The following is a 23,629-nucleotide window of genomic DNA, read 5'->3' on the forward strand; positions in this document are numbered from 1 at the left end:
TTTGTATTTGTAAGCTGTAGAAAACAGATCAAGCAATACAACTCTGCCCCCTTTTCTTCCCGTGGACGTAGATTTACCTCAGTAAATCGAACCACGTAATTTCTTTGTGTCATAATCTTCATTCTCTACTAGCATTTACTAACGTCAGAAATTCGCGGATCCATCACAGATCTCGAGAGTCACCACTATCACGAAACTGAGATATGGCGTGGGATTCGAATGCATCTTCAGCGACATGAGCTGCAGCTGCAATCTGATTCTCCAAATCATCGGCAGGTTCGTCGATACCTCCATGAGAAGAATAAGTTTCTATAAAATCTAGGAAGAAGCAAATGTTTCCGCGGAGTAACTCAATTAGGGAATGATCAAGTGAAAGTTGAGGGTGGTTTTGGGTGTGATCAACGGTATTCATCAAAGAAAGTAGAGCTGCGTAAGCCGCCATTAATCGGTTGAGAAGACAACAAAATCAAATTAGTTTACTGTTAAAAGCGTTGGAAGGGTATCAAATGAATTACTAATAAATTATGAGACAGAAGGAAATTAAATCGGTAAAAGTAAAACAAAACGTGGAAAAAGTAATGAATTTTTCTATAAATAATATATAAATTAATTTTAATGGACAAATTGAAATGAAAAATTAAATTTTTTTCCTGCATCAAGCACTAACCACTCACAAGTCACAACTAATCAACACACTAACAAATAATCTTTTAAATTCTAGATATAGTGGTCCATTATAGCCGAATGTTGACTTATTTAATAATTTCAACACCGCATTTAACATTACAAATTAAGTTAAATACATTATTACTAGTACTATAAAATTTTCAAATGACTTGTTGAAATGTGAGATCAATTCACAATATGGGTAGTGATAATAGACTAAATCTTAATCACAAATTAAAGTAAAGACATTATTACTAGTACTATAAAATTTTCAAATGACTTGTTGAAATGTGAGATCAATTCACAATATGGGTAGTGATAATAGACTAAATCTTAATCATTAGATCGAAAAATGGATGTATTAGACTTTCATTAAGAAACCATTTTCCAAGTAGATAATGTTATTACAAGGATGGCAGTCATTTGAGAGATTTCTGGAGTGAGATTCAACGCAAATATAGTTTGTGAGATTAAGCAAGTTAATGCAATAAATTGTATCTGTACAATACAGAAAAACTTCCACTCGCAATCTTGTAGCTAAAAAGCACAACCGAGTTTTTTTGCATTTATTTCAAACCAGCAATTGAGTTCGAACAAGTTGCTAGAGCAAAAATATCAAACTGACTGATCGGGCAGCGACACTCTAAGTTGCCTTCTTACGGGCTTCCTCTCGCCTGACTGCTCTATCATAGATCTCATAGCAGCATCCTGAGCACAGGCATCACAAAAAAAAAGAGAGACGTCAGATACCCTGTTAAATGAAAACAAGCTAGACAAACCTTATTGCATAGTAACTCTCTCCAACAGTCGAAACCACAGTAAAATGATTCCCCATCTTGAAGTAAGAATTTCAAATGGAATAGAACCCAAAAGTCCTTATGGCATGATACAACTGATGACTGCTTAGATAATGGAGTACTTTACAAAAGGTTTGCAGCATATTATATTGCATAATGAATACGAAAACACTTCCACTGAGCTGTTTTACAGTAAGTTTTCCAACCAATGCCACTTTTCAAATATTCGAGGCTGGAAACACAAGCATTTCTACGGATTTGTTTGTCAGTCAAAATCCCAGCTAAACGTTTTAGAAGACTGGGTGATGAAGTTATATTCATATTTAAAAGCATTGCTAGTGTCATACAAAATCATCAGGATAGCTGATAACGACACATTTCAGGTTTATCGGTCAACTGCATTACTAACGTTCTATAAGGAGAAAACCATACAACAAAGAGCTATAGAGCCTAAGGAGTAGATACACTAATTGGGAGTTGGTGTTAGAGGATAAACATACCAGCTACAACTACAACAGTAAGAATATCTCCTACAACTTTGAGTCGCCGTACTCCTTGCTTATGTGATTTGAAGCTTTTTAGAGAAGAGTCCTCTGCCAAGAGCTGCAAGACAATTGAATCATTCAAGATATGGTAAATACTACATGGGACGAAAGCACTCAAATGCATGGTGAAATATACTACCACAGACAGGAAAAAGATGCCATCATGCAAATTTTGTCTGTAATCTTATCATCTCAATCATACCACATTGCAAGCAATAAAACATACAGTACTAGTATTTCAGACCCTCAACATAATTTCCAAATACATGTAGATGGAGAGAAAGAAAGAAGTGATCACTGAAACATTGGAGATGCATATCACAAAGTGATAGGGACCCAGGGCGGATTTGAGGGATGAATAGTAAAAAATCAAGAACATCAAAGTTCAAAGAAATAGATAATAATTAGATACTCTTTTCTGGTAGATTAAGCTCTTGAATGAAAAACACTCGTAACAATTTCAAATGAAGCATGAAAGTGTACTACCACAGCTGAAACATAACACTGCTGTAATCATTGTAATTAAGAACCAGAATTAGCAAAAGTACAACAACAAAGAAAAGGAGACCCTTTTCTAATTCAATATTATCAATAGATTCAATACAAATTCAAGTCCTATTATGATATATCCACAATCCAAAATTCGATCTTGAACTTAAAACTATGGTCGATACGAGGCAATTTAGCACACCAACTAATTGCTTATCTTCCATCTCGAACCATATTCAGTTGGTTCAACACAGATGAAACACCTAATCGCACAGAACGAAAAGATTTTCCGCAGACACAAAGGCTCAAACTCTTAATTTCGGTCGAAAATCCACAATCAACCATAAGGCCAGAATCATATTCCCTACCCACGTATCCATTCAGATCCATTTTACATATCCACATCAAATACGATCGAGCAAGAAAATAGAATTAAATACAATACCAAAATGAAAAATATAAAAATCACTCACCGCCTTCTCGCGAGTCCCTGGCTCCACATGAAATCCACGCCTTGAGAGCGCTAGCGAATCATTTGATTTCTGTAAAAATTGTCATATCAAACCCATCAATTTTTACAGCTTGCTTATTCCCACATTTGAACACCACGATTAAAAGGGGGGAGAAACGCGACGCTCCATAGACGTACCTGGGAATTGAACCGGAGTGCGGAGAGAGCGGTTTTGTTGAGTAAAAACGCCATGTTTTTCACTTCTTTTCCTCTACAAGGGTTCAGATAGATGAGACAGTTTGCTGAGATTTGGGCACAGTATATTGATGTGGAAAGCCTTTCTATTTTCAAAATAGCCCAAATGATTCTGTATTATCACTTTTGACCCTTAGATTTATCAATATAAATCTGAGGTTGGGCCAAATATGACCCGGCCCGATTTCAAGCGCAGCCCGCCGCCCGCGAATCATTTGAATGAAGAAGGTGGTGCCACGTAAGCAGAAAACAGTTGGTAGCAACAGAAAACTATGAAGCGCAAAAAGTATGGAAATTGATTCATCATCGGCAACGGTGGACGGACGGACGGCGTTCGTCCGTCCACTGGCACAGAAGACGTCGTCCGTCGCTGCGCTCGAGCTGCTGGCACGGCTCTGCTCGATGCATCGAGCACGTCCATGCCAACGAGCAGGCGACATGACAGCGTGTGATTGGCCAACGGCATATTCGTTGGAAAATCTTTTTTTTTTTAAATCGAAAATAATACCAAAAAATAAAAAAAAATCCCAATCCCAAAAAATGACCGTTTTTTTACCCATTTTTCTGTATTTTTTTTATTTTATTTTCCCCCAAAATCATCTATAAATACACACATTCATCATCCATTTTTTACATTAAATCATCTCTCATTCATATTTTTCATACAACTTATCTACACATTCATCTCTCACTCAAAATCGGAAGCTCACGCCCGAGGTTTCCCCCACGCCGAGGTGTGCATACGCCGGTGGGTGAGAGGATCGAAACAAGGTACACAATGCGCGATACCCGAACCCACGTTGAGCTACAAGAAGACCTAATCAAACACATGTGGGTGAAATTCGGCAACGCGTAGGGGTTTTTTTAATTTTACGAATTTAATTATGTAATTTTTAATTTTTAGGATTTTAATTATGTAATTTTTAATTTTTAAGATTTTAATTATGTCTTTTTATTTTATTTGTAAATTGTAATATTATTTCAGTTTTTTTAATGAATTTTAATATTATGGAAATGCTTTTATTTAAATTGAACTATGCTAGTTCTTGCGGAAGAGTACAGCTGTGGGTGTTGTGCTCTTGCCTAAGATCAGACAGAAAAAGTGGAGCCGGGCCCACAACCGTGCTCGCTAGCAAGAGCACGGTTGTGGGTGCTCTTAATGGCGTTACGAGGAGCAATCTCTGTTGGAAGACGTTCAAACACACGCCTCTTCTCCGTCCCTAGCCATTTCCCAACATCACACAATGTGATATGAGAATATCTCTACGAATATCCCCATATCTCTATTATTTCATATATTATTGATTTAACATATATTTCCCATATTTTCCCATATATCTCTTAGATTTTTTGTCTTACTCGTTAAGTTAGTATCCACTATTATAAACAGTGGACATTGTTATTCATTTCAATCAATCAAGAAATATCAATTATCCTTCTATTTTATTCTCACATTGTCTTCTCTTTTTCATCGTGCACAAACCCTAATTTCGACCCCGGATTGATCGACGGCTAAAAGCTCCCTCGACGTTCGACGCTGAATCTATCGTTGATGAACTTCTTCCTTAACACAATGTCTCTGCTTCAATCCCTTTGCTCAAGCCATCCCGTGTTCCTCGATATAAATCGGGTATCTACATTAACAAATGTTTTCGTGATATTGTCACGCATAAGCTGTGAGATTAAGATCATGTGTTTGGTGATTTGCGGGTTGATTTTTTTGTAAAAGCTTCGAAGTTTATGTGGATGTGATTTTCCCTCTCAAAGGTTCAAGTTTAGAGTGTAAAATTGGAGAGAAATTTAATTTTCCTTTTAATTTCCAGGAGTGAGATTGTCAATTCGAGCGGTAAATGGATCAGCTGTGGAGAATTCGCCTCTCAGTAAAGAAATCGGGGAGGGTTCATCAGAGAATTGGAAGGTTAAGATGCTTTTTATGATGGGGAGTGTCCTTTATGTATGAGGGAGGTAATAACAAAGTCGAAATAATGGTTTTCGTGATCGTTGGATGGGATGATGATTTCCAATTTTATTAGTGTTTTTGGAAAGGAATTTGACCGTTAATCATGTTGTTATTACTCACTCCTATTAGGTTAATATGCTGAGAGAGAGGAATGAAGGATACAAACCTATAAAATTTGTGGATATAAGTTGGGATGAGTACAGTCCAGAGGATAATCAAGGCCTTGATTATGAAACTGTATGATCTCCCTCAAAGTCTTTCAACTTGATCTGTCACTCTGTCAGTTTTGTTATATATTGATTGGTTTTGTCAATGTTGCAAAAGAATCTTTAGAGTTATAGATAAAAGCTGTTTCTGGCTTAAAGGTCATGAGGCAAGGTTATCTAAAAATGATGAAATGCAACGATAACACATATTAGTAGATGTTGGATACAATGTTAGTTACAACATGCTTCTTTGATGCTTCCATAGCTAACTTTTTCTGATTTTTTTCGAAATCAAGGTAATGGGACGAATCTACGCAATTCAATCAGATGGGACTGTTGTGAAAGATGTTGAGGTTATTGTTATATGTTTCACCCTTTCTACTTCTAACTCTTAGTTTCATGTCAACTGTTTCAGTTTACATTTTCTTGTTGAATCTTCCTGTAATAGACTCCTAGTACTGATGGTCGATATCCATCTAGTTTAGTTGTGGGTTCAAGATAGTCCACACATTCCTAGATGTTTGATATAGATATCCTGTGCATTGTCAGTCATGTGTGCAGAACTTTTTTTTTCATCAACTTAGAAACTGGAAGTTGCAAAACCTCCCTGAGAAACGGCCTTCCCTCTTCATGACAAGTAGTATTACATTTGATGAGTGCTTTCACTGGTTGATGCTTGAATGCAAAAATAAACATTTATGTATATTTTTGTAGATGATAGATGCATACAAACTTCTCATAGAATAGGTAGGTCAGAAAGTTAATTTTCTTGAATTTTTGAGTTACCGTCAACTGTCAAGCAGCATATAACACACAAGAAATTTCTCCTATGCAGGCATTCAGAAAACTTTATGAAGCAGTTGGTTTGGGATGGGTTTATGCCATTACAAAATACGAACCTGTAAGTCCAGCTTCGACATCTTCAAATGATGTGTTGTTATTCGCCGTCTCTTTCCTCAACTGGAATTTTTTTCATTTATTGAGTCGACTGATGACAATGTGTGACCCACAGGTTGCAAGCATTGCAGATGCTGTTTATGGAGTTTGGGCTAAATATCATCTTCAAGTCACAGGTGCCTCTCCTGTCTTTCAGGCCACCTTTGTCCACATCTCGATCTTCACTGATATCGTTGTCTTACAAAATTATTTGACGTTGTACAGGCCGACCACCACTAGAAGAAGTTTTGGAGGCAAGGAGGAAAAAGGTATGAACGTGCCTGCATCCATAAATGATGCATCTTTTCGATCTCGTGTATTATTTTACTTGTCCACGCCATTTATAGTCGAATAAATGCTGTCGCAGCGTGTAGCTCAGGCATACGATGATACGAGAATTGAAGTGCATCACGAAAATCTGTATGTTTGAAACTACTAATTGACCGGATTTTTTCCACTTATTTTGCAGAAAGAAATGTGTGAAGACGGCAAGGTTTGTAAAATGTAGAGCACACATTTCTCAGGCATGGCTGCGTATTCACTTTGTACAAGTATGAGCTGCGTATTCACTTTGTATACGTATGAGCTTTACTACATATGGATGTATATACAGATTAGTAACATTGCTACATGTTTATAGTAGTAAAAGGTTTCTGTGTAATTCATATTCTTGTTTGGTCTTTCTTTTTCAAGTATTCATCCAGATATTTTCGAGTGTTTTTCAAGTATATTGTGTAATACAGTAATAGTATCTCTCTTAAAAGATTTTGCAGCAACAAACAGAAGAATAATTCACACATATATTTTGCAATGGAATACTAAAACTGTGTCGAATCAAGCATTGAAACAATGAATAACCCTCATAACCAATCTAGTATTTTATAGTACTACAAAATAGTAGAAATACTTTCACCTTCCACCCCCTAATTAAATGAATGCCCATGTTCACTAACAATTTTACATAAAAGCTTCCAATAAACTTCTCTATAGATAATTACTGCACGCAACATCTAGTCGGGCAGATCATTTTACATTCGACAAATGAATGGTCACGACGAACACATGTATATACCAACAGCGGCATGGCATCAAGATATCAACCTAGCACCGGCTCTTCCTAGATACGATTCTTTTCACAGAGAACCGCCATCTCAATACGCAGGCCAAAAAGTTCCACCCTTTATGACTTCTATCACTGGGACTCCGTAGAGAACAATCTGGTTCAAAATACTTTAAATGCTCGCTTTGGGAGAATGCCCCAGCCATGGTATCAGTGTCGCAGATTGAGGTGTCCACGACCTGACTAGGGAAACCTAGAGGCTGGTCATACCCGATTTCCATTGGGTCGATTCCAGGAAGATAGTAGTCGAAGCTATTGGAAGCTCCAAAGGGATAGAACGACTGCATAAAATCCGGGGAAGAAGCTACTACTTGGGAGTAGGTGGATCTGCTCATGTTCTCAGAAGTTGTTGAATCTTGCTGGCAACTACCTTCTGAGAGCAAGTTTGAAGAAGGTTCAGCATTGGATACGCACAGCGAGGAGGTAGGCATATTAAGGGACGATTCGTCTATGATGACAATTTTCTCATGATATCTAAATGCAGAGGTAACCAACTGATGAGCCTCTGCCTGAAATTAACATAGAATGCAATTACAGTGTAATCAGTAATTCATCCAATCAAAATATTACACAACAATACTAAAAAGGTAAATAAACAGCATAAGGTAACCTTTTCATCATCGGACAACTTATCAGAGGTCACATACTGGCCATCGGAGAATATCCCGACAACTTGTCCTACAACATTAAAAACGACACCATTCTGTCCTGGAGATGCAGGGCTGTACATGTACAACTTTTTGTCCAGTACACATGTCCGAGAATGCTCCATTGTGACTTCCCACTTCTTAGTTGACATACCATTCCCGAGGATCTGCAGGAATTTCAACAATTGTTACTATCTTAGAGTAACTGTATATTGAACATATCCCTTTAATATGAATACAGGATGAGTTTGATAGTATCTTTACGTTTCGAAGCCTTGTGGGGTCCAAGGAGAGCAAGAGCAGGAAATCATGCACGGTCCTGATTCCTTCCTTGCTCAAGCGCTTGTGAAATGCTCCGTCTTTTCCAATTTTCTCCAGCCGCCAAACTTCATCAGTCAGGGATGGAGGATGGTGCTTCTTGTACACTTGAAAGGCGAAATACAAAATGGAAAAAGGTCAAACAATGGCAATAAGAGAGCTTAGAAAATAAAGGGAGTGAACTCACATTCTCCACGATGATCCCTGACAACAAAGGGATCTGTTCTGGCCTCTCTTATTCTGAGACCACCAGCATCATCTAGCAATCTAGCCCCCAATCTGAACTTACGACTTCTTGTCCAGCTTGAATTATCTGTAAATGAAATATCACCCACTGATCCCGTGCCATTTGTAAGGGTCAAGATCACATCGCCGGTTAAAAGAGGCTTTTTGCCTTCCCGCTCTCTCACTATATTATTTGCAAACTCATTGAGGGTCCAATTATCTCCCTCGTCACCATCAAAATCTCCTTCAAGTACTACTATTTCCACCTTTGCAGAGGACCAAGCACCATTAGAAACAACTTCCCCAGTATGAACGTCAACTAAAGCAACTTCCACACTTGTGCCAGAGTCTCCCTCGATACGAGTCCCAGTGAAAACGGGAAGAGATATAGCATTCAAAAATTTCAACTGCAACTGTAACTGTATACTCTTTGGATCAAAAGAGCATGGCTCTTTCCCAGAATTCCTGCAAATTTGATCCAAAAGGCATGATGGTGTATGAATAGTGTGAAAATTCCTGATTAACAAAACTGTCACTTTGAACCAAGGACTGATGGCATACCGTTTGGCAGAAACTATATACTTCCTTAATGCTGAGTCCACCTCCTCCTTGACCTGAGAGCTCGAGTCGAAACAAACTAAATATTAGTAAACGTCTTCCTTCATCAATCAGAACCTGTGCCAGGAAAAGGAAATACTAGATAGCCTACACATATTAGAAGTAATTGAGCACACAATTTTAAGTAGTTAATGATATTAATACAGACATCTAACTGATGGAATCAGGAAAAGGTGTGCTACAAACAAGATAACATTATTTCAGACACTAAAACAAATTAGATGCAAACAGATAATCAATTTTCTGAATGTTAAACAATAGATCGTTGTTTTCTGGAATATATGGAGCAAAGTACAGGATTTTGCCACCACGAATTTAATGACGAGTTAAGTGGTAACGATTACTCTCCTGAACCAACTTACACACTAAAGAAATCAACTGACCAAGTTACATATGCTTCCAATAAATGGATTGAAAAACTACAATACAAGAAATGGTCAAAACAATATAAATCACAGATATATGTAAAGCAAACATTTCAATTATACTTACAACTCGACGAATCAGAGGCTCCAGAAGTGGGTTCATGAGATTTTGCATTCTTATCAAGTTGATCACTTCCAGCACTACACTATGAGAAGTAACAAAAAAGGAGAATCAGCAAACTGAATATCCTAGTACTATCGAATCTCAGACGAATCAAGATGCAGATCAATGAACTTGGTCTTAGGGAATCCAACAGTCCAACTTACCCCCTTAAAATACCATGAGTTAACACAAGCATGCAAATGCACATCTCAAAGATCATTTTACCCTTCTCCTTAGATGAACCAATTCCTAAAAACTATACTACTACTAAGTTACAAAAATTGATTCCTCAAATAAATCTCCAAAACTCCAAGACAGAGTTGATCATCTCTACATACTAATATAACCCTCAAATAGAAATCAACAGTCATGAAACTCCCATCATTAATTTTCCATAGCATAAAAAAAATCAAGAAACGGATCATATGCCAAAAATCATCAAATTTTTTTGTTGAGCCATCCAACTACCTTCTAAAAGAATGAGATTTCCTCAAACGCTTCTCATCGATGGAACCACCTTCGTCCCTTCCGTGGCGCTTATGAGACATGTCGACAACTTCACCACCCACAAACCACGGCCTCTGACGCTTTAAAATTGCAAAAGCTGGTAAATATTGAGTACTGTATAAAACTATAAATGCGTGAGTATCTGCAAATATAATAATCACGGGTGCCTGAGTGAGAGAATCGGAAGCAAATTTGCTTGTTGGGGGAACCAAAACACCAAACATCCGGTGGTCCTACGGGGGATTAAATTAATATTTTAGGAAAAACAATACAACAAAAAACAATACAGGTACTATCACAACAGAAGTATCATCAGCATGTTACTACTGGTGGGTTAATTGGTTTGGATGTTTCTTTTTTTGGAATTTGAGGGGATGGAAGGGCGGGAATGAGTCCAAGAAACACTGTAAATTGAACAAAAAAGATTCGATTTTTAGGGATCAGCTAAATCCAGAGGTACAAATTTAAAATTGGGATTTCGAATTAGGTTTAGAGGAGTGATTATAGCTTCATTTTCATGGAGTTTGAAGGATTAATGAAGGTGGAAAGCTCGAGTCACCAAAGCACGTGGAACCCACTCATTAGTCAGCATGGGAGCTTACGTATATCGTTGGAATATCAGAATATATGTATTTTAGTATGTATTGTCTATTTATTATCCAATTTATATTCTCTAAGTACAAAAATTTATTTTAAGTCATTGTATATCTTAAAGATATCTATTTTATTTTATTCATTTTTTGAGAGCAAGATTCTATTGGTAATATAGAAAGAAGCTGATTCAGTTCATAAACACTAATTAATGGGTGTCAGTGTGTTTCAGGTCATAAAATTTGTTATATTTATACACTTAGTATTATATTAAAATTATGTTTTTTCCATCACGACATTATTTTTTGGAAAAAAAAACAATGGTGGGGGAAGCGGCTGCAATTAACAATTAATTAAGTGTTAGTTATGACAATTAATTAGTATAGTATACTTAACTAGGGATTTGATTGCAATTTTGATTAGGATCAGTAATTTAAAATTTAAATTCTAAATTATTCGGAGCAATGCGTTGTGATGACGGGGAAAGAACTATACATGATTTTGGTGCTCGGATATTAAATTAAAAAGAAATTATTGGAAAATATTTATTCAAATGTCGTTGTTACATCCCCACAGTAGGGATAGTCTGACATCGCTTACCAATCTCGACGTTAGACACTAATTTTGGAAATTCGTAACACTAATAATTTTCAATATTCACAAATTTGACTAATAAAGTGGATACAATCTTACATCGTAAGAATTGTTTTCATATTAAATTAATAAGAATTGTTTTTCACAGTAAATTAATAAGAATTGTTCTTCCTCCGGCGGAGGACGGGTCTAGTTTTGACATGGTCTATTATTTTTTTAATATTTTTTTGGGGCGGAAATATCAATAATCTTATGGGGGGAATTTATAAATAAGATTTTCATAGTTGATGCGTAAATATCGCAACCGTTTCTGCATTTTTGTTTCGGTCTATATAAGTATTTATTATCTCTCAAATGGAAACAAACTAATTTAAAGAAAATAATTTTTATATCTATCGTAAATAAAGAATTAAAAAAATAGTTTTAATTATAAGATCTCTATGTAATGTTTGAATCAGAGTAATGGCCCAAGCCACTCCATTATTAAATATAGACCGATCATATCCGAATTTTTTGGAATGTACATTTATATAATTGTGGCACTATAGTAATTTATTTGTTTCGGACAAGAATCATGTTTTTGCACATGCAGACCTCGTCCAGTCTATTTTAATCCCAGTACAATAAGGTTTGAGGTTAAAAACGAAGTAGTAATATCAAATTGATTCAAATATACATAGTGCAGTCCTAACGCAAATTCAAACAACACACAAAATAGTAATTACAAATAAATTCTCTTAATTATAGTATAATAAGTTGTATGTACCCAACAGATATTTGACAATTGATGGAGTAACCAAAAAGTTTTACCAAATTAATGATAGGAAAATGTTTTGGAGACATAATGAGGTTAAAGTAGTCATTTTAGATTGTTTTATATTTTTATTTAAATAAATATTTTGTACATATACCATACTACCCTTGTGCATATAAAACCATTTTTTTATATTTAAGAATTACTTGCTTAGGAAAGTTGTGTGCATTTATATGGATGACATGATTTAAGCAAATATATACTTTAATCATCTCACCATAATTTTAATTAACTTAAAATGGCTATAATATTCATAAAAATTTCAAGGCCACCGCATAGCTCCGCCACTGTGTGTGGTGAATGTTTCTTTGTTATGGACTATCCCAATTTCAAATATCAAATGCAATGGAATCTTCATACTATTAGTTAAATACTTAAATTAGTGGCATATAATTATATGCAATGATTTCATGCATTTAATTTTTTGTGATATTTTTACCTTCAGCTAGTTTTTGACTTAAAACATGAACTCAGGTTTTAAAACATTTATTTAAATTAAAACCATGAAATAAAATATCTGCAGACATACTTAATTCGCGTTCATTACTTGATTTTCATAAGTTCTAAATTTCTGAAATATTATAATTAAATCTCGATAAAAATTTGATATATGATAGTACTTCGTATATTATTATTAAGCTTAGAGCTTTTATTTAAGAATTTTATAATTTTAATCTTTATTTTCAAAATATTTAATTTCTTTTAAAATCTTAATTTTTGAAAGATTACATCAAATTTTAATAAAAACAAATAATCACATATTCTTAACACATCTATTTAATTTTCTAAAAATATATAGTTAACATTTTCTTTTTTTCTTTATAAATTATTGGAGTTATAGGATCTTTACTATATTATGCAATAAATTAAAATTTGATACAAAGTATATAATAATCATACTGATTGAGTTTCTGGATATGATTTTAATTCTTACATTCAAAAATTTAATTTATTTAATTCTTAATATTTGGAACGCTACAATCGAACATCTAAAAAAATAATCACATGTTCTTAACTCGTTATATACGGAATATTTTGAGTTATGTTCTATCTTTTTTAGTACAAAATATTATAGTTCTTAGCTCGGTTCACTATATCATGCAATAAATTTGATATTTAATACTCCCTCCGTCCCGTGCTACTCGCACGTTTGCTTTTCGGCTCGTCACAAAGTCCTTACACTATTTATAATTTAAGTTAGAATTAATGCATTTAATTAATATGTTAGTTTAAGTTAAGAGCTCTTTTATTAAGTGATGTCTCATTACACCTAAAATTCTTTTTTAATTATACAAAAAAATCAATCCCAAATTTACGGCCTAAAATGAAAAGTGCGAGTAGCATGGGACGGAGGGAGTACTAATTTGATATGATAGTATATTAATACTAGTTGAGTTCGCAATTTTGATTTAAAAGTTTCATAATTTAAATTTTAATATTTTTGCATTCCAAAGTTTTACATTCTTTAAATTCTTAATTTTTTTTGAATGTCACAGCTAAATCAATCAATCACATGTTCTTAAAATTTTTAAAACATGTGATTGTTTATATTCTTAATTTTTAATATCAATTAGTAGTTGATATACAATACACTAAAATGAATTAAAATGTGAATAGAAGTCTCATCAATTATTTTCATATTAAACAATTCCTAAAATTATGGAATCTAATAGTAATATATATCCTGATATATAAATGTGGCCATTTTCACAACTTAAAAATTTAATAAACCTTTAATAAATATATTACTTCGTTGAACGATAACACTAAGAAATTGAGTGCAAATACACGTAGTTGTTTCCATAACTTATCATTTAAATGATTATTTAAATCTAATAAAATAATTTTATGTGAATGACTATTTAACACTTAATATATATAATCGTTTATATGACTTAAAATTTAAATGTTGCTATTAAATGGAGTATCATTTTAATTTATTTTATATTAGACATCAAGTATTTTTTATAACTTGCAAATTTTATAAATATTTGATAATAAAATAATTAGAAGACAATGACTATTATAATTATAATTTACTTCTAATTTTTGTAAAATTAAATTTAGTTTTTTTTTTATTTAGAATTTTAAGAATTATTTAATAATAAAATAATTGAATATAAATATTATTTTGTTGGATATCAATAAGAAACTAAGTAGTGAAAATAGTTGAAATTTTGTAAAAAATTTGCTAATAAACGTGAATCTTAATTGATACTACTATGTATTAATTAGTTATAGATAGTCAATTTGATTAGATTTGACTTTCCTTTCGTAATAATCAGTTATACATAACTACTAATTTTCCTTTTATCTAAAATAAGGGTATATTAGTACATATTTAAATTAAGGTTATGGCAAAGTGACATAGGGGCATTATGGCATAGAGACATTATGTCTCTAAATCACTACTCTTAATGATATTAGGAGTACTACTTAACTCGTTTGTAATATCATTAATTGATGATAAATAGAGCAATAATTATAAAGTACTGAAATTAATCATGCTTCTAATCACCGCATTTATGTCTTTATTATCAATTTGATGTGCAATATTGTACCAAACAAACATGTATCATAAATTCAATAATTTTGAGTTAGGTACAGTGTAATTTATTTGCCTAACTTAATAGGTAGGTTGTGTGTTTTCGGATATACGATAACGCTAGAATATTGTATGATTATAACTATAATAATTAGTCAGTCTATTAAATCATCATACTAATTAAGTATTAGATACAATTATTGATTATTAGGCATGTTACAAATCAATCATATATATATAGACTCTTTTACCAGCATTATTTGAACACGTACAATTAGACAGGTCTATCAAAAGATCACACAAAGTATTATATACTACCATTATTAATAATTAGGCATGTTACACATCAATCATATACAGGCTATTTACCATCATTATTTGAACACGTATTATACACGGATGTCGGATATATAGATTATAGAGTATATATGAAAAATCGTAGTCACTCACTATATTTTTATTTTTATTTTGCATGAGTAATCAGGTTTAGGGGAAAATAAATTTCTTTAGGCATATCTATTTGTATTTTACGTAATTGATTTTTTGTGTGTTTTATATTTCATGTCTCCAAAAAATACTTCGCTAGTTTAGTGTCTACAAAAGTTAATCCGTTATATAGACACAATTTTACAACACATTCCCTTAATATATCAATTTATTTAAATTTTCAAGTATATTACCCACTAATTTTTTCTTCATTTACAATATGTTTATCAATCATTACTAACATTACCATCAAGATCAGACTCTTTCTGTACTCATATTAAAGGAATCTCTTTTATTGAAACTCGTGTCGTGTCGTATTGTATAAGTCATACTACTTACCAAGACATACTACTTACCAAGACATGAGAAGTACATATATAGTGTTTTGGTGTACCTTGATAGAGATTATAAGAAGAGGACGTATGAGCATAGTGTCATGTAAGCATAATATGTGTTGTCGAGGTTTGAATCATTATCCGAATCATGGTATCCACTATTAGCATCCCTCTTAATAATATCACATAATCATATATATGATCCTTTTAAGTAGTACCAAATAATCCATTTTAAAGCATGTCATGTTCTCTTTCATGATCGGTGTGCGTTAGGTGATAGGTCATTGCCTCGTTGGGCGCACGTCACGAACACCGGACCGCCCAAATTCAATTCTAGAGGTGGAATATATGTATGTTGAATTGTTCCTCAAACTAGTTGAGCTATTCAAACGTAGATGATTCGTCTCAAAATCGGATATATAGTTTCATGGACTCATCTTTAAATAGTTTTATAATCTCATATTCATTCTTATTGATTTCAATAAGAACATGAGGCAATATTATATATATCATGACACACTTATGCACATACTACCAACTACGTACACGTTTGTTTAATGGAGTAATTTAAAATCTCATATTTGTTGAAAGATATCGAAATTCAGTTTCCTACGTCTTAATTACTCTTTAGATATATATGATATTGATATCTACCCTAAAAATGGTTGATTAAAAATGAGTTATTTGGTCAAAATAACACGAATAACTAGGCGAATTTTTTGTATTCTTAAAATTCGTGCAGTAATCCAAGCTATTTATTTCTGTACATCGTAAAATTCCTTATTATTCGTGATTTACTGTAAGAAATTTAAAAAGAAAACAATGGAAGGGAAAATAGCAAATAATTGTCTCCAAAGTGACAAAAGCATTGTAGTTTCTACGAAGCTTCCTCTTCGATTTTCGCTTATCTATTTTGTTTTTTTGGTGATCTTGCTTGACACTGACAATCGGGAATGTAGCTTGTGCTACAAAAATTCTGTCCACTGTTGATAATAATCTCATTTTCATTTTGAAATATATTAAATAAATTGTTTGGTTCATTTTATTTGTAGAATCAATGAACTTATCTCCATCACAATATACATACAATTCAAACATTAATTAATTCTATCCCATTATCATTCCTTTTGCGTTATAGCACAATTTGCATTTGAGAATGTTCGGACTGTCGACCCCAAATATTGTCCGCTTTGGTTCAATCCCGCACGAATCGTATACACTTTCCAACTTCCCTCAGACTCCCGGCGCGAGATGAGTTTGTACTCAACAGAGAAATTTAGGGTTTGTTCTTTGATATTTTAGCTAATTTTAGATACTACACCATACATATACATGATCATTGAACACACCATATATCACACAAGGTGGAAAACTACGTAAGTTGTATATAAACGAGACTTCAACCGTCACACAAGGTGAAAAAATGCTAGCACACAAGCAAAATTGAATAAAAAAACCTCTTGCTATGCAAATTTGTGGTATGTAACTCAACTTAACCACTCGAACTAGACCTCATTCACGATATTTTTAATTTACTAATATATATAATTCATTTGGCATTAATAATGAGCTTAGATCGATGATTATATAATACTCCTGTATACTAGTATAAACTTCAATCAAGTGTAAATCAATTTATTATACCAAATCTTTATGCATGCTAGCTAGATGAATGCTGAAAAATTAACAAATAATGAGAAATACAAATAATATAATAGTACTCCATGTCATAGAATATGCCCTCAAATCTCTGCACCATTGGTTTTGGAATGACACATATCCCAAAATAGAAAAACCTACGTGCTTCACGAATGTTCAACACTAGTAATAATTAATTTTGAAGACCATAATCTGTATTAAACATATTTTAATATCCACAGCTGCCAACCATGATCGAAGACTGATTTTATATATTCAAAACTATAGTACTCCTATGTAGTATGTGCACATACATTTATGATTTGAGTTATAGAAGCAATATTTTACCCACATTGGCATCCAATGATTCATTAATAAACTATACCACAATTCATCAACATAATTAATGAATTGTACCAGAGACAACATGTGATTTGTTCTGGTGTCACAGCATGTTTCTTATCTCAACCACATGACCAAACATCTATCTAGCTAATTAGACAGAGACTAGAAACAATATTTCATCACAAATTTTTTAGTGTTCAAGCATATTATATCCAGGCAATATACATGGAGCATGTAGTCAGTTCTAGACTTCTAGACGACCCCTGAATATATATATATTTGCATTCTTAAATTGTTTTACTTATATCTTTAATTAATTTAAGGAAATACATAAGAAATAGAAAATGATCAACTTAAGTCGTGCCCCATCTCCAATTTTTTATGCATTAGGATTTAGGAAGCTGACCTAATTATATCGGCTGCAGAAAAGCAGCTTTAACGAGACGATTATGATTTAAAAAGTTGTGATTTGTAGTTTCTAAAGTATAATTAGTTTAATTAGTGCTTTGTTATCATTATTATTAATATGCCAACTAGGGGAAAATTGATACTACATATATAGTGGCGATTGACGTTCTTCCTATACTAATAAAGAATCGAAAAGCTTTCACATATCTTAAATGTTTCAGAAGAAATTTCAATTTGGACATTAATTCTTCGGTTTCCATGTAATTTAATGGAGTATGAGTTAACGCTAGTAATTACCAAATTAATCAAACAAAGCAACTATCATCCTGACACGACTTATATGTACTAGAACTATTAAGATTTTCAACTTCAATTTAAAGTATAAACACAACAACTCTAACGCATCGCTTAGTTAATAAGACACTTCTCTCCCAATCCAATAAGTCGTAGTTCAAATTAAAACAAGAGTAACTAAAAAAGGACTATTAAAAACATTACTGAGTTATAAAAATCGCATGATATATTCTAAAATTTTATAAAATAAGTATGTTAAACGCGAAACTAAATTCTCCGGACTATTAAAAAACATTACTGAGTTATAAAAATCGCATGATATATTCTAAAATTTTATAAAATAAGTATGTTAAACGCGAAACTAAATTCTCCCTGATCTGTTGTAATTTAGTTGGGGCATTTTTTTCCAACATGAAGATTAAGAAATTAAGTTAACTGAAAATAAAATAAAACAAGAGAGATAATAAAGGGTAAAGTAAGAGAGAATAATATAAAATTGATTAAATATTTTATATGTTGAGAGGATAGAAATATGATTCAACTAAGTTGGGAGAAAGAGATTATTCATTTTATGTTAAATGCGAAAAAATAACAGCTCTTCTGATTTCGAAAGTACAACGACTTTAATATTTAACGAAGAGGCGCCTTATTTTGGATTCAGATTTTTTTTTCTCAAATATATAAATAAAAAGATTATCTATTACGAACTTAGCCAATACAATGTTTTATTTAATTAAATTATCGTAGTGGGCTTTTCTAGTTTTCGGTTTACCAAATCTTGGAAACTGAATGGGCTGGAAACTAGACTTCCTCCTAGAAGCGGAAAGAATAATTCTCTTTTCTAATTTAAAAATAAGAGTATCTCCATTCGTGCTCTTTGGTAAGAATACGAATGTGGGCCGGGACCCACTTTTATTACTTTTATACTCCCCGCTCTTCCCCAAGAGTACAACACCCACATCCATGCTCTTCTGCAATGACATGTTCAAGGGTCACATCATTCTATTATTCAATTTATTTAAAAACATTTCCACAATATTAAAATGTATTAAAAATACCCAGAATACTATTACAAATTACAAAAAAAAAATTACATAATTAAAATCCTAAAAATAAAAAATTACATAATTAAAATCCTAAAAAATAAAAATACATAATTAAAATCCTAAAAAAAATAATAATAATTAAAGGCTAAAAAATACCCCAGTGGAAGACTATTCCTCTGGCCCTATCCCCAATGTTCTTCGGAGACCCCGTATCATTGCCAAATGTGAATCAAGTTGCTCGGGGTCATATTTGACCTATCGGCCAAATTGAGTTTGGCCAAAAGGGTCTACAACGAGTTGGTGGGGGGTTGAGGTGGCACAAAGGGAGCGGGGGCGGGGGCGGATGGAGTCGCTGCGCGACGGCGGTTGGCCGTCGCCTTCTTCCTTCCTTGCGGCCGGCGTTGGGAACTGCTCAGGCCGGCGTCGGGGCTATCCAAATTAGCTCCGGAAAGCTGGCTAGCCACCTCATCCTCGGCGGCGTCGGATAGGGATACCGACATCGACCGTTTGCTGGAGGAGCTGGAGGAGGATGATACGCCTCCCCTATACTTCGGATGCACACGCACCTCCTGCCAAGCAATGAGGTACTTGAACAGTTTGTAATTTAGGGATTGGTAGGTCGCCAAGGCGGCACTGATGATGTCGAGCTCGCTCCTGCCGCTCCCCGCCGACCGCTCTTCTTGGAGGTAATACCTCCGGAACTTTTGATTTCTTCGTTGGTTCTGAATATGGCATTGCGCAACATACTCTCATTGCGCTCGATGGTTCCAGCCGGACGGTTTTCATTGTACCGGCGAGAGACGCGCCACCAAAACCTATCCCCACTTTGGTTCGTGCCTATCTCCGGATCTTCGGAGATAATCAAATATGCTTTGAATAATTGATCCATCTCCGCCGGAGTGTACGGGGTGCGGACACCACGAGGAGTAGGAGTAGGAAGAGAAGGAGTTTGAGTGCCGTTGCTCCCTCCCGATCTGGGTTCGGGTGCCCACCCGTATCGCCCATCGGGGGCATCTTGGTAGTCCACCGGGTAAGGCCGGTAGCCACCCTAAACTTGAGAACCTTGGGTTTGAGGAGGGGCCAAAAATTGCGTTTCCGGACTAGGGAATGATTGTGAGCCGAACCATTCGTGGTTCCAACCGCGGGAGTCGGAGGGGTGATCGCCGGAGCCGGACATTTTTTTTGTAAGAGTGAAAGATTGTGAATTGATAACAGAAGATGAGAGAATTTAGATGAGAATTGTGTAGTGTGGTGTGAAATTTTTGGTGTGGAAGTGAGAGTATTTATAGATGAAAATGTGAATTTTGGGGGAAAAAATTGAAAAATAAATTAAAAGTGTGGAGAAAACGGATATAATTTATTGGGAAGTGGGAAAATATTTTTTATTTAAAATTGATTTTTTAAATTAAATTAAATTTTTTAAAAAAAAGAAAAATCGAAAATGCCAACGGCATTGCCGTTGGCCAATAAGAACGCGCCACGTCAGCCTGCCCAGCGGCACGGACGTGTGCTCGATGCATCGAGCAGCGTCGTGCCAGCGGCGAGCAGGGATGAGCCGCGCCAGCGGCACGGACGCCGTCCTTGGGCGCGAGCACCGCTGCAGATGCTCTAAAAATACTACTAGTATGTTTATATATCTCTCTCCTATATAAATATACTTAAATTTAGTTAGCCACAGTATATGATTTTCAACCAAATTATTTTCTCCCAAAAATGAAAAATAAAAGTGTGTGGGCTTCAACCCAGTTCAATATAGAGTTGATAGAACTATAGCAAAAATCGCAACAGATTTCAATGTCGTACACCATGTTTTAAATTCATTACAATGAACTGTGATGAAGAATGAGTTCAAAAGATTGTGATCAGACTCCAACTGTAAAGTTGCTAGACTGTCAGCCACTTTTCTTGTAGATGAGAACTCCAAAGTTTGGAGGATGAGGACCACCATTGCTGAATATATCTACACATGTTTCTTTCACCGACGAAAACTCAATACTGAAGAAAGACTCATCAAAATAGACATTCCCGAAATGGAAGATGATAAATGTATCTTTTGCAATGAAGAGTTAGAGACTATTGAACAAATCATTTTCAGTGGTACGTTGTTTTCTAGCAGACTTTGGTACTAATGTTATATTTCCATGTGTTTTCCTAAGGAATTGATAACATGCCGCCTAACTTAGGTTGGGAACCTCATGACAAGAAGTTATGTATGGTCTTAACTCTTAATCTTATGGATATTCATGTTTTCGATTGTCTCATAACTCATAACCATCTCCGTGTGTAGTATAAGCAAATTAATTAAGCTAAAATAGCAACTATATATAACTTGCCACTCGGAATTAATTGAACTTCTTAATTTAATGTAAAATTACCATTTGAGATGGGCCAAGTACAACATAGCTACCCAATTAATTATTTCCAGAAATGTCGACACCGATAAATAATCTTGTAGCCCACACCCAATAATTTACCTATACTCGTAGTAATTTAATTCACAGTGGCCTCGTCTTGTCGACCATTACTTTGAAACTTTCACAGATTTAACAACCACTGTAGATTTATCTACCCTATTCAGCATTGATTCCTTCATCAATGAAACCACACCTAAAATTTTCACCCTCTTATTGAAACATCCAAAAAAAAAAAACAAAAAAACAATAGTAGTAGCGATAAAAATATCCCAACTCGTCATTGAAAGATACTCCATATTTTACACAAGTTCAAAGAAAACAAGAATAACAATAAGTTCAATCCAAACAAAATATATAGTCCCACCAAACTTAACCTAATAGTCTAATACAATGAAGCCATTAAAAGATCCAGCTGCAAAAAGGGGCCCCATAGATATTAATTAATTTTAGTTGATTATGGGCACTTGCTCTTATTTCCATGGGTGGTCATATTTGTGTAACATGTTCCACACATTTCTCTATTGCCAAAGGTCCCTGGGGGCACACACTTGCACCTAGCACAACATGTTCCACACGCCCTCAAGCACGTATTCTGTCTCGAGTGGAGGCTGCACCGCGTCTTGCAAAGCCCACCGCAGTTGATCCCCTGGCTAGGGTTTGGGGCTGGGGATGGGGCGAGGCCAAAACCTCGCCCTCGGGATATTACCCCATCTTTGAAGTATTGCACTGTAATTAAGTATTGTGACAATTCAAAAGTTCATGGTCACATAACTATTTCTTGATGTACTTATTAATAACAATTAAACAGGTATTTGAATTAACCAAAAAATATTTTGAATGTTCATGATAATTTGGTAGGGATCACAATAATGAGCTGGACATAGTTATGTGAAATAACATATCTAATTAAGCAAATACAAAATTGAATTGAAATATAATAAAATAAAATATACACTACTTAATTATGTGAAATAAAAGAACATAGATGATTTTACCAACGATCTTGTGGTTTTCAGTGCAAATAACTTACCCTCGTCCATTCGTTCACTGTCTCCTCCACTGAAAACCTAAAGAAAAAAAAAATTTGAAAATGGTAAAAAAAATTATTCAGATATACATATATATGTCATATTTAGTCGATGAGAAATAGAGTATTAAATAAATTAAGGAAAATATAAAGTGTTGGAACAAACATGGCTGGATTCTTCATTCTTCTTTGAATCAGACGAAACCTGCATGACAAAAAGTGGCGATGTTATTAAAATTCTTAGGCTTCTTTTTTTACAATGATCTAATTTTTAAAAGGTATACTTACTATAAAAAAAATAAAAATAAAAATATTTTACTTGAGCAACCAAGAAGAGAGAGAAGATCAGTGCAAACACCAGTTTAGAAGCCATCACTTGTTATGAACTCCAGTCTGCTCATGGTAGTGAATTTATAGAATAATAATTTGTTACATTTTGACAATGATGCCCCCGTGACAAAAATTTAATGCCAACAAATATATGCATATCGTCATATTTGGATGATAGTTTTGATGCATGGCATGTGACATAATATTAATGATTTTAATTAAAACTCACAGTATATTACAGCTATTATAAATATATATAAATGATTACTCTAATATCGTACTCCTACACATGTACTCCCTCCGTTTCTTCATAGTTGAGTCATTTTTCCATTTCGAGAAGTTTCTTCATAGTTGAGACATTTCTATATATAGTAATTATTTTCTCTTTCTTACTTTACTCTCTCTTACATTTTTCTCTCTGCTTTATTCACTTTCTATTTTATTCTCTACACCTTTTTTCTCTCTCTTACTTATTTTATCTATTTATTCAACAC

General features: G+C 34.1%; 3 protein-coding genes and 1 pseudogene across 4 annotated transcripts; 1 reads left to right on the plus strand and 3 right to left on the minus strand.

Annotated features, from left to right (window-relative positions):
* Positions 1 to 1,111: 1,111 nt before the first annotated feature.
* On the minus strand, positions 1,112 to 3,304 carry LOC121798042 (succinate dehydrogenase subunit 7A, mitochondrial-like). Its single transcript, XM_042196862.1, has 4 exons — positions 3,147 to 3,304; positions 2,971 to 3,039; positions 1,964 to 2,066; positions 1,112 to 1,374 (listed from the first exon to the last, which is right to left on the minus strand). Exons 1-4 carry the CDS (start codon positions 3,198 to 3,200, stop codon positions 1,310 to 1,312), a joined length of 291 nt encoding a protein of 96 aa, XP_042052796.1. The 5' UTR covers positions 3,201 to 3,304; the 3' UTR covers positions 1,112 to 1,309.
* Positions 3,305 to 4,775: 1,471 nt separating this feature from the next.
* Positions 4,776 to 6,970, plus strand: LOC121800305 (annotated as a pseudogene).
* A 176-nt stretch (positions 6,971 to 7,146) lies between these two features.
* On the minus strand, positions 7,147 to 10,775 carry LOC121797963 (calmodulin-binding protein 60 A-like). Of its 2 annotated transcripts, none has more exons than XM_042196755.1 (7): positions 10,230 to 10,775; positions 9,726 to 9,799; positions 9,177 to 9,229; positions 8,578 to 9,080; positions 8,337 to 8,497; positions 8,036 to 8,239; positions 7,147 to 7,934 (listed from the first exon to the last, which is right to left on the minus strand). In XM_042196755.1, exons 2-7 carry the CDS (start codon positions 9,771 to 9,773, stop codon positions 7,407 to 7,409), a joined length of 1,497 nt encoding a protein of 498 aa, XP_042052689.1. In that variant the 5' UTR covers positions 9,774 to 9,799; positions 10,230 to 10,775; the 3' UTR covers positions 7,147 to 7,406. The 2 variants fall into 2 exon arrangements, with proteins under 2 accessions (XP_042052689.1, XP_042052688.1); XM_042196754.1 differs by having other exon boundaries at positions 9,726 to 9,804.
* An 11,256-nt stretch (positions 10,776 to 22,031) lies between these two features.
* On the minus strand, positions 22,032 to 23,244 carry LOC121798551 (gibberellin-regulated protein 9-like). The gene is made up of 4 exons (XM_042197615.1): positions 23,125 to 23,244; positions 22,972 to 23,010; positions 22,809 to 22,845; positions 22,032 to 22,504 (listed from the first exon to the last, which is right to left on the minus strand). Exons 1-4 carry the CDS (start codon positions 23,176 to 23,178, stop codon positions 22,233 to 22,235), a joined length of 402 nt encoding a protein of 133 aa, XP_042053549.1. The 5' UTR covers positions 23,179 to 23,244; the 3' UTR covers positions 22,032 to 22,232.
* Between the last annotated feature and the right edge of the window lie 385 nt (positions 23,245 to 23,629).

This window comes from Salvia splendens, chromosome 4, assembly GCF_004379255.2.
Source record: "Salvia splendens isolate huo1 chromosome 4, SspV2, whole genome shotgun sequence".
Classification (NCBI taxonomy): Eukaryota; Viridiplantae; Streptophyta; class Magnoliopsida; order Lamiales; family Lamiaceae; genus Salvia; species Salvia splendens.

What these genes read in the sequence shown, in the direction of transcription:
- LOC121798551 (XM_042197615.1), bottom strand. Translation starts at nt 23,178, where the DNA reads ATGGCTTCTAAACTGGTGTTTGCACTGATCTTCTCTCTCTTCTTGGTT. An exon ending in AGAATGAAGAATCCAGCCAT is followed by an intron (nt 22,846 to 22,971) that starts GTTTGTTCCAAC and finishes TTTTTTCTTTAG; the next exon opens with GTTTTCAGTGGAGGAGACAG. An exon ending in CAGTGAACGAATGGACGAGG is followed by an intron (nt 22,505 to 22,808) that starts GTAAGTTATTTG and finishes ACTTAATTACAG; the next exon opens with TGCAATACTTCAAAGATGGG.
- LOC121798042 (XM_042196862.1), bottom strand. Translation starts at nt 3,200, where the DNA reads ATGGCGTTTTTACTCAACAAAACCGCTCTCTCCGCACTCCGGTTCAAT. An exon ending in CACTCCGGTTCAATTCCCAG is followed by an intron (nt 3,040 to 3,146) that starts GTACGTCTATGG and finishes CAATTTTTACAG; the next exon opens with AAATCAAATGATTCGCTAGC. An exon ending in TACTGTTGTAGTTGTAGCTG is followed by an intron (nt 1,375 to 1,963) that starts GTATGTTTATCC and finishes GCCTGTGCTCAG; the next exon opens with GATGCTGCTATGAGATCTAT.
- LOC121797963 (XM_042196754.1), bottom strand. Translation starts at nt 10,492, where the DNA reads ATGTTTGGTGTTTTGGTTCCCCCAACAAGCAAATTTGCTTCCGATTCT. An exon ending in AAATCTCATTCTTTTAGAAG is followed by an intron (nt 9,805 to 10,229) that starts GTAGTTGGATGG and finishes TACTTCTCATAG; the next exon opens with TGTAGTGCTGGAAGTGATCA. An exon ending in AGTTGTCCGATGATGAAAAG is followed by an intron (nt 7,935 to 8,035) that starts GTTACCTTATGC and finishes TGTTAATTTCAG; the next exon opens with GCAGAGGCTCATCAGTTGGT.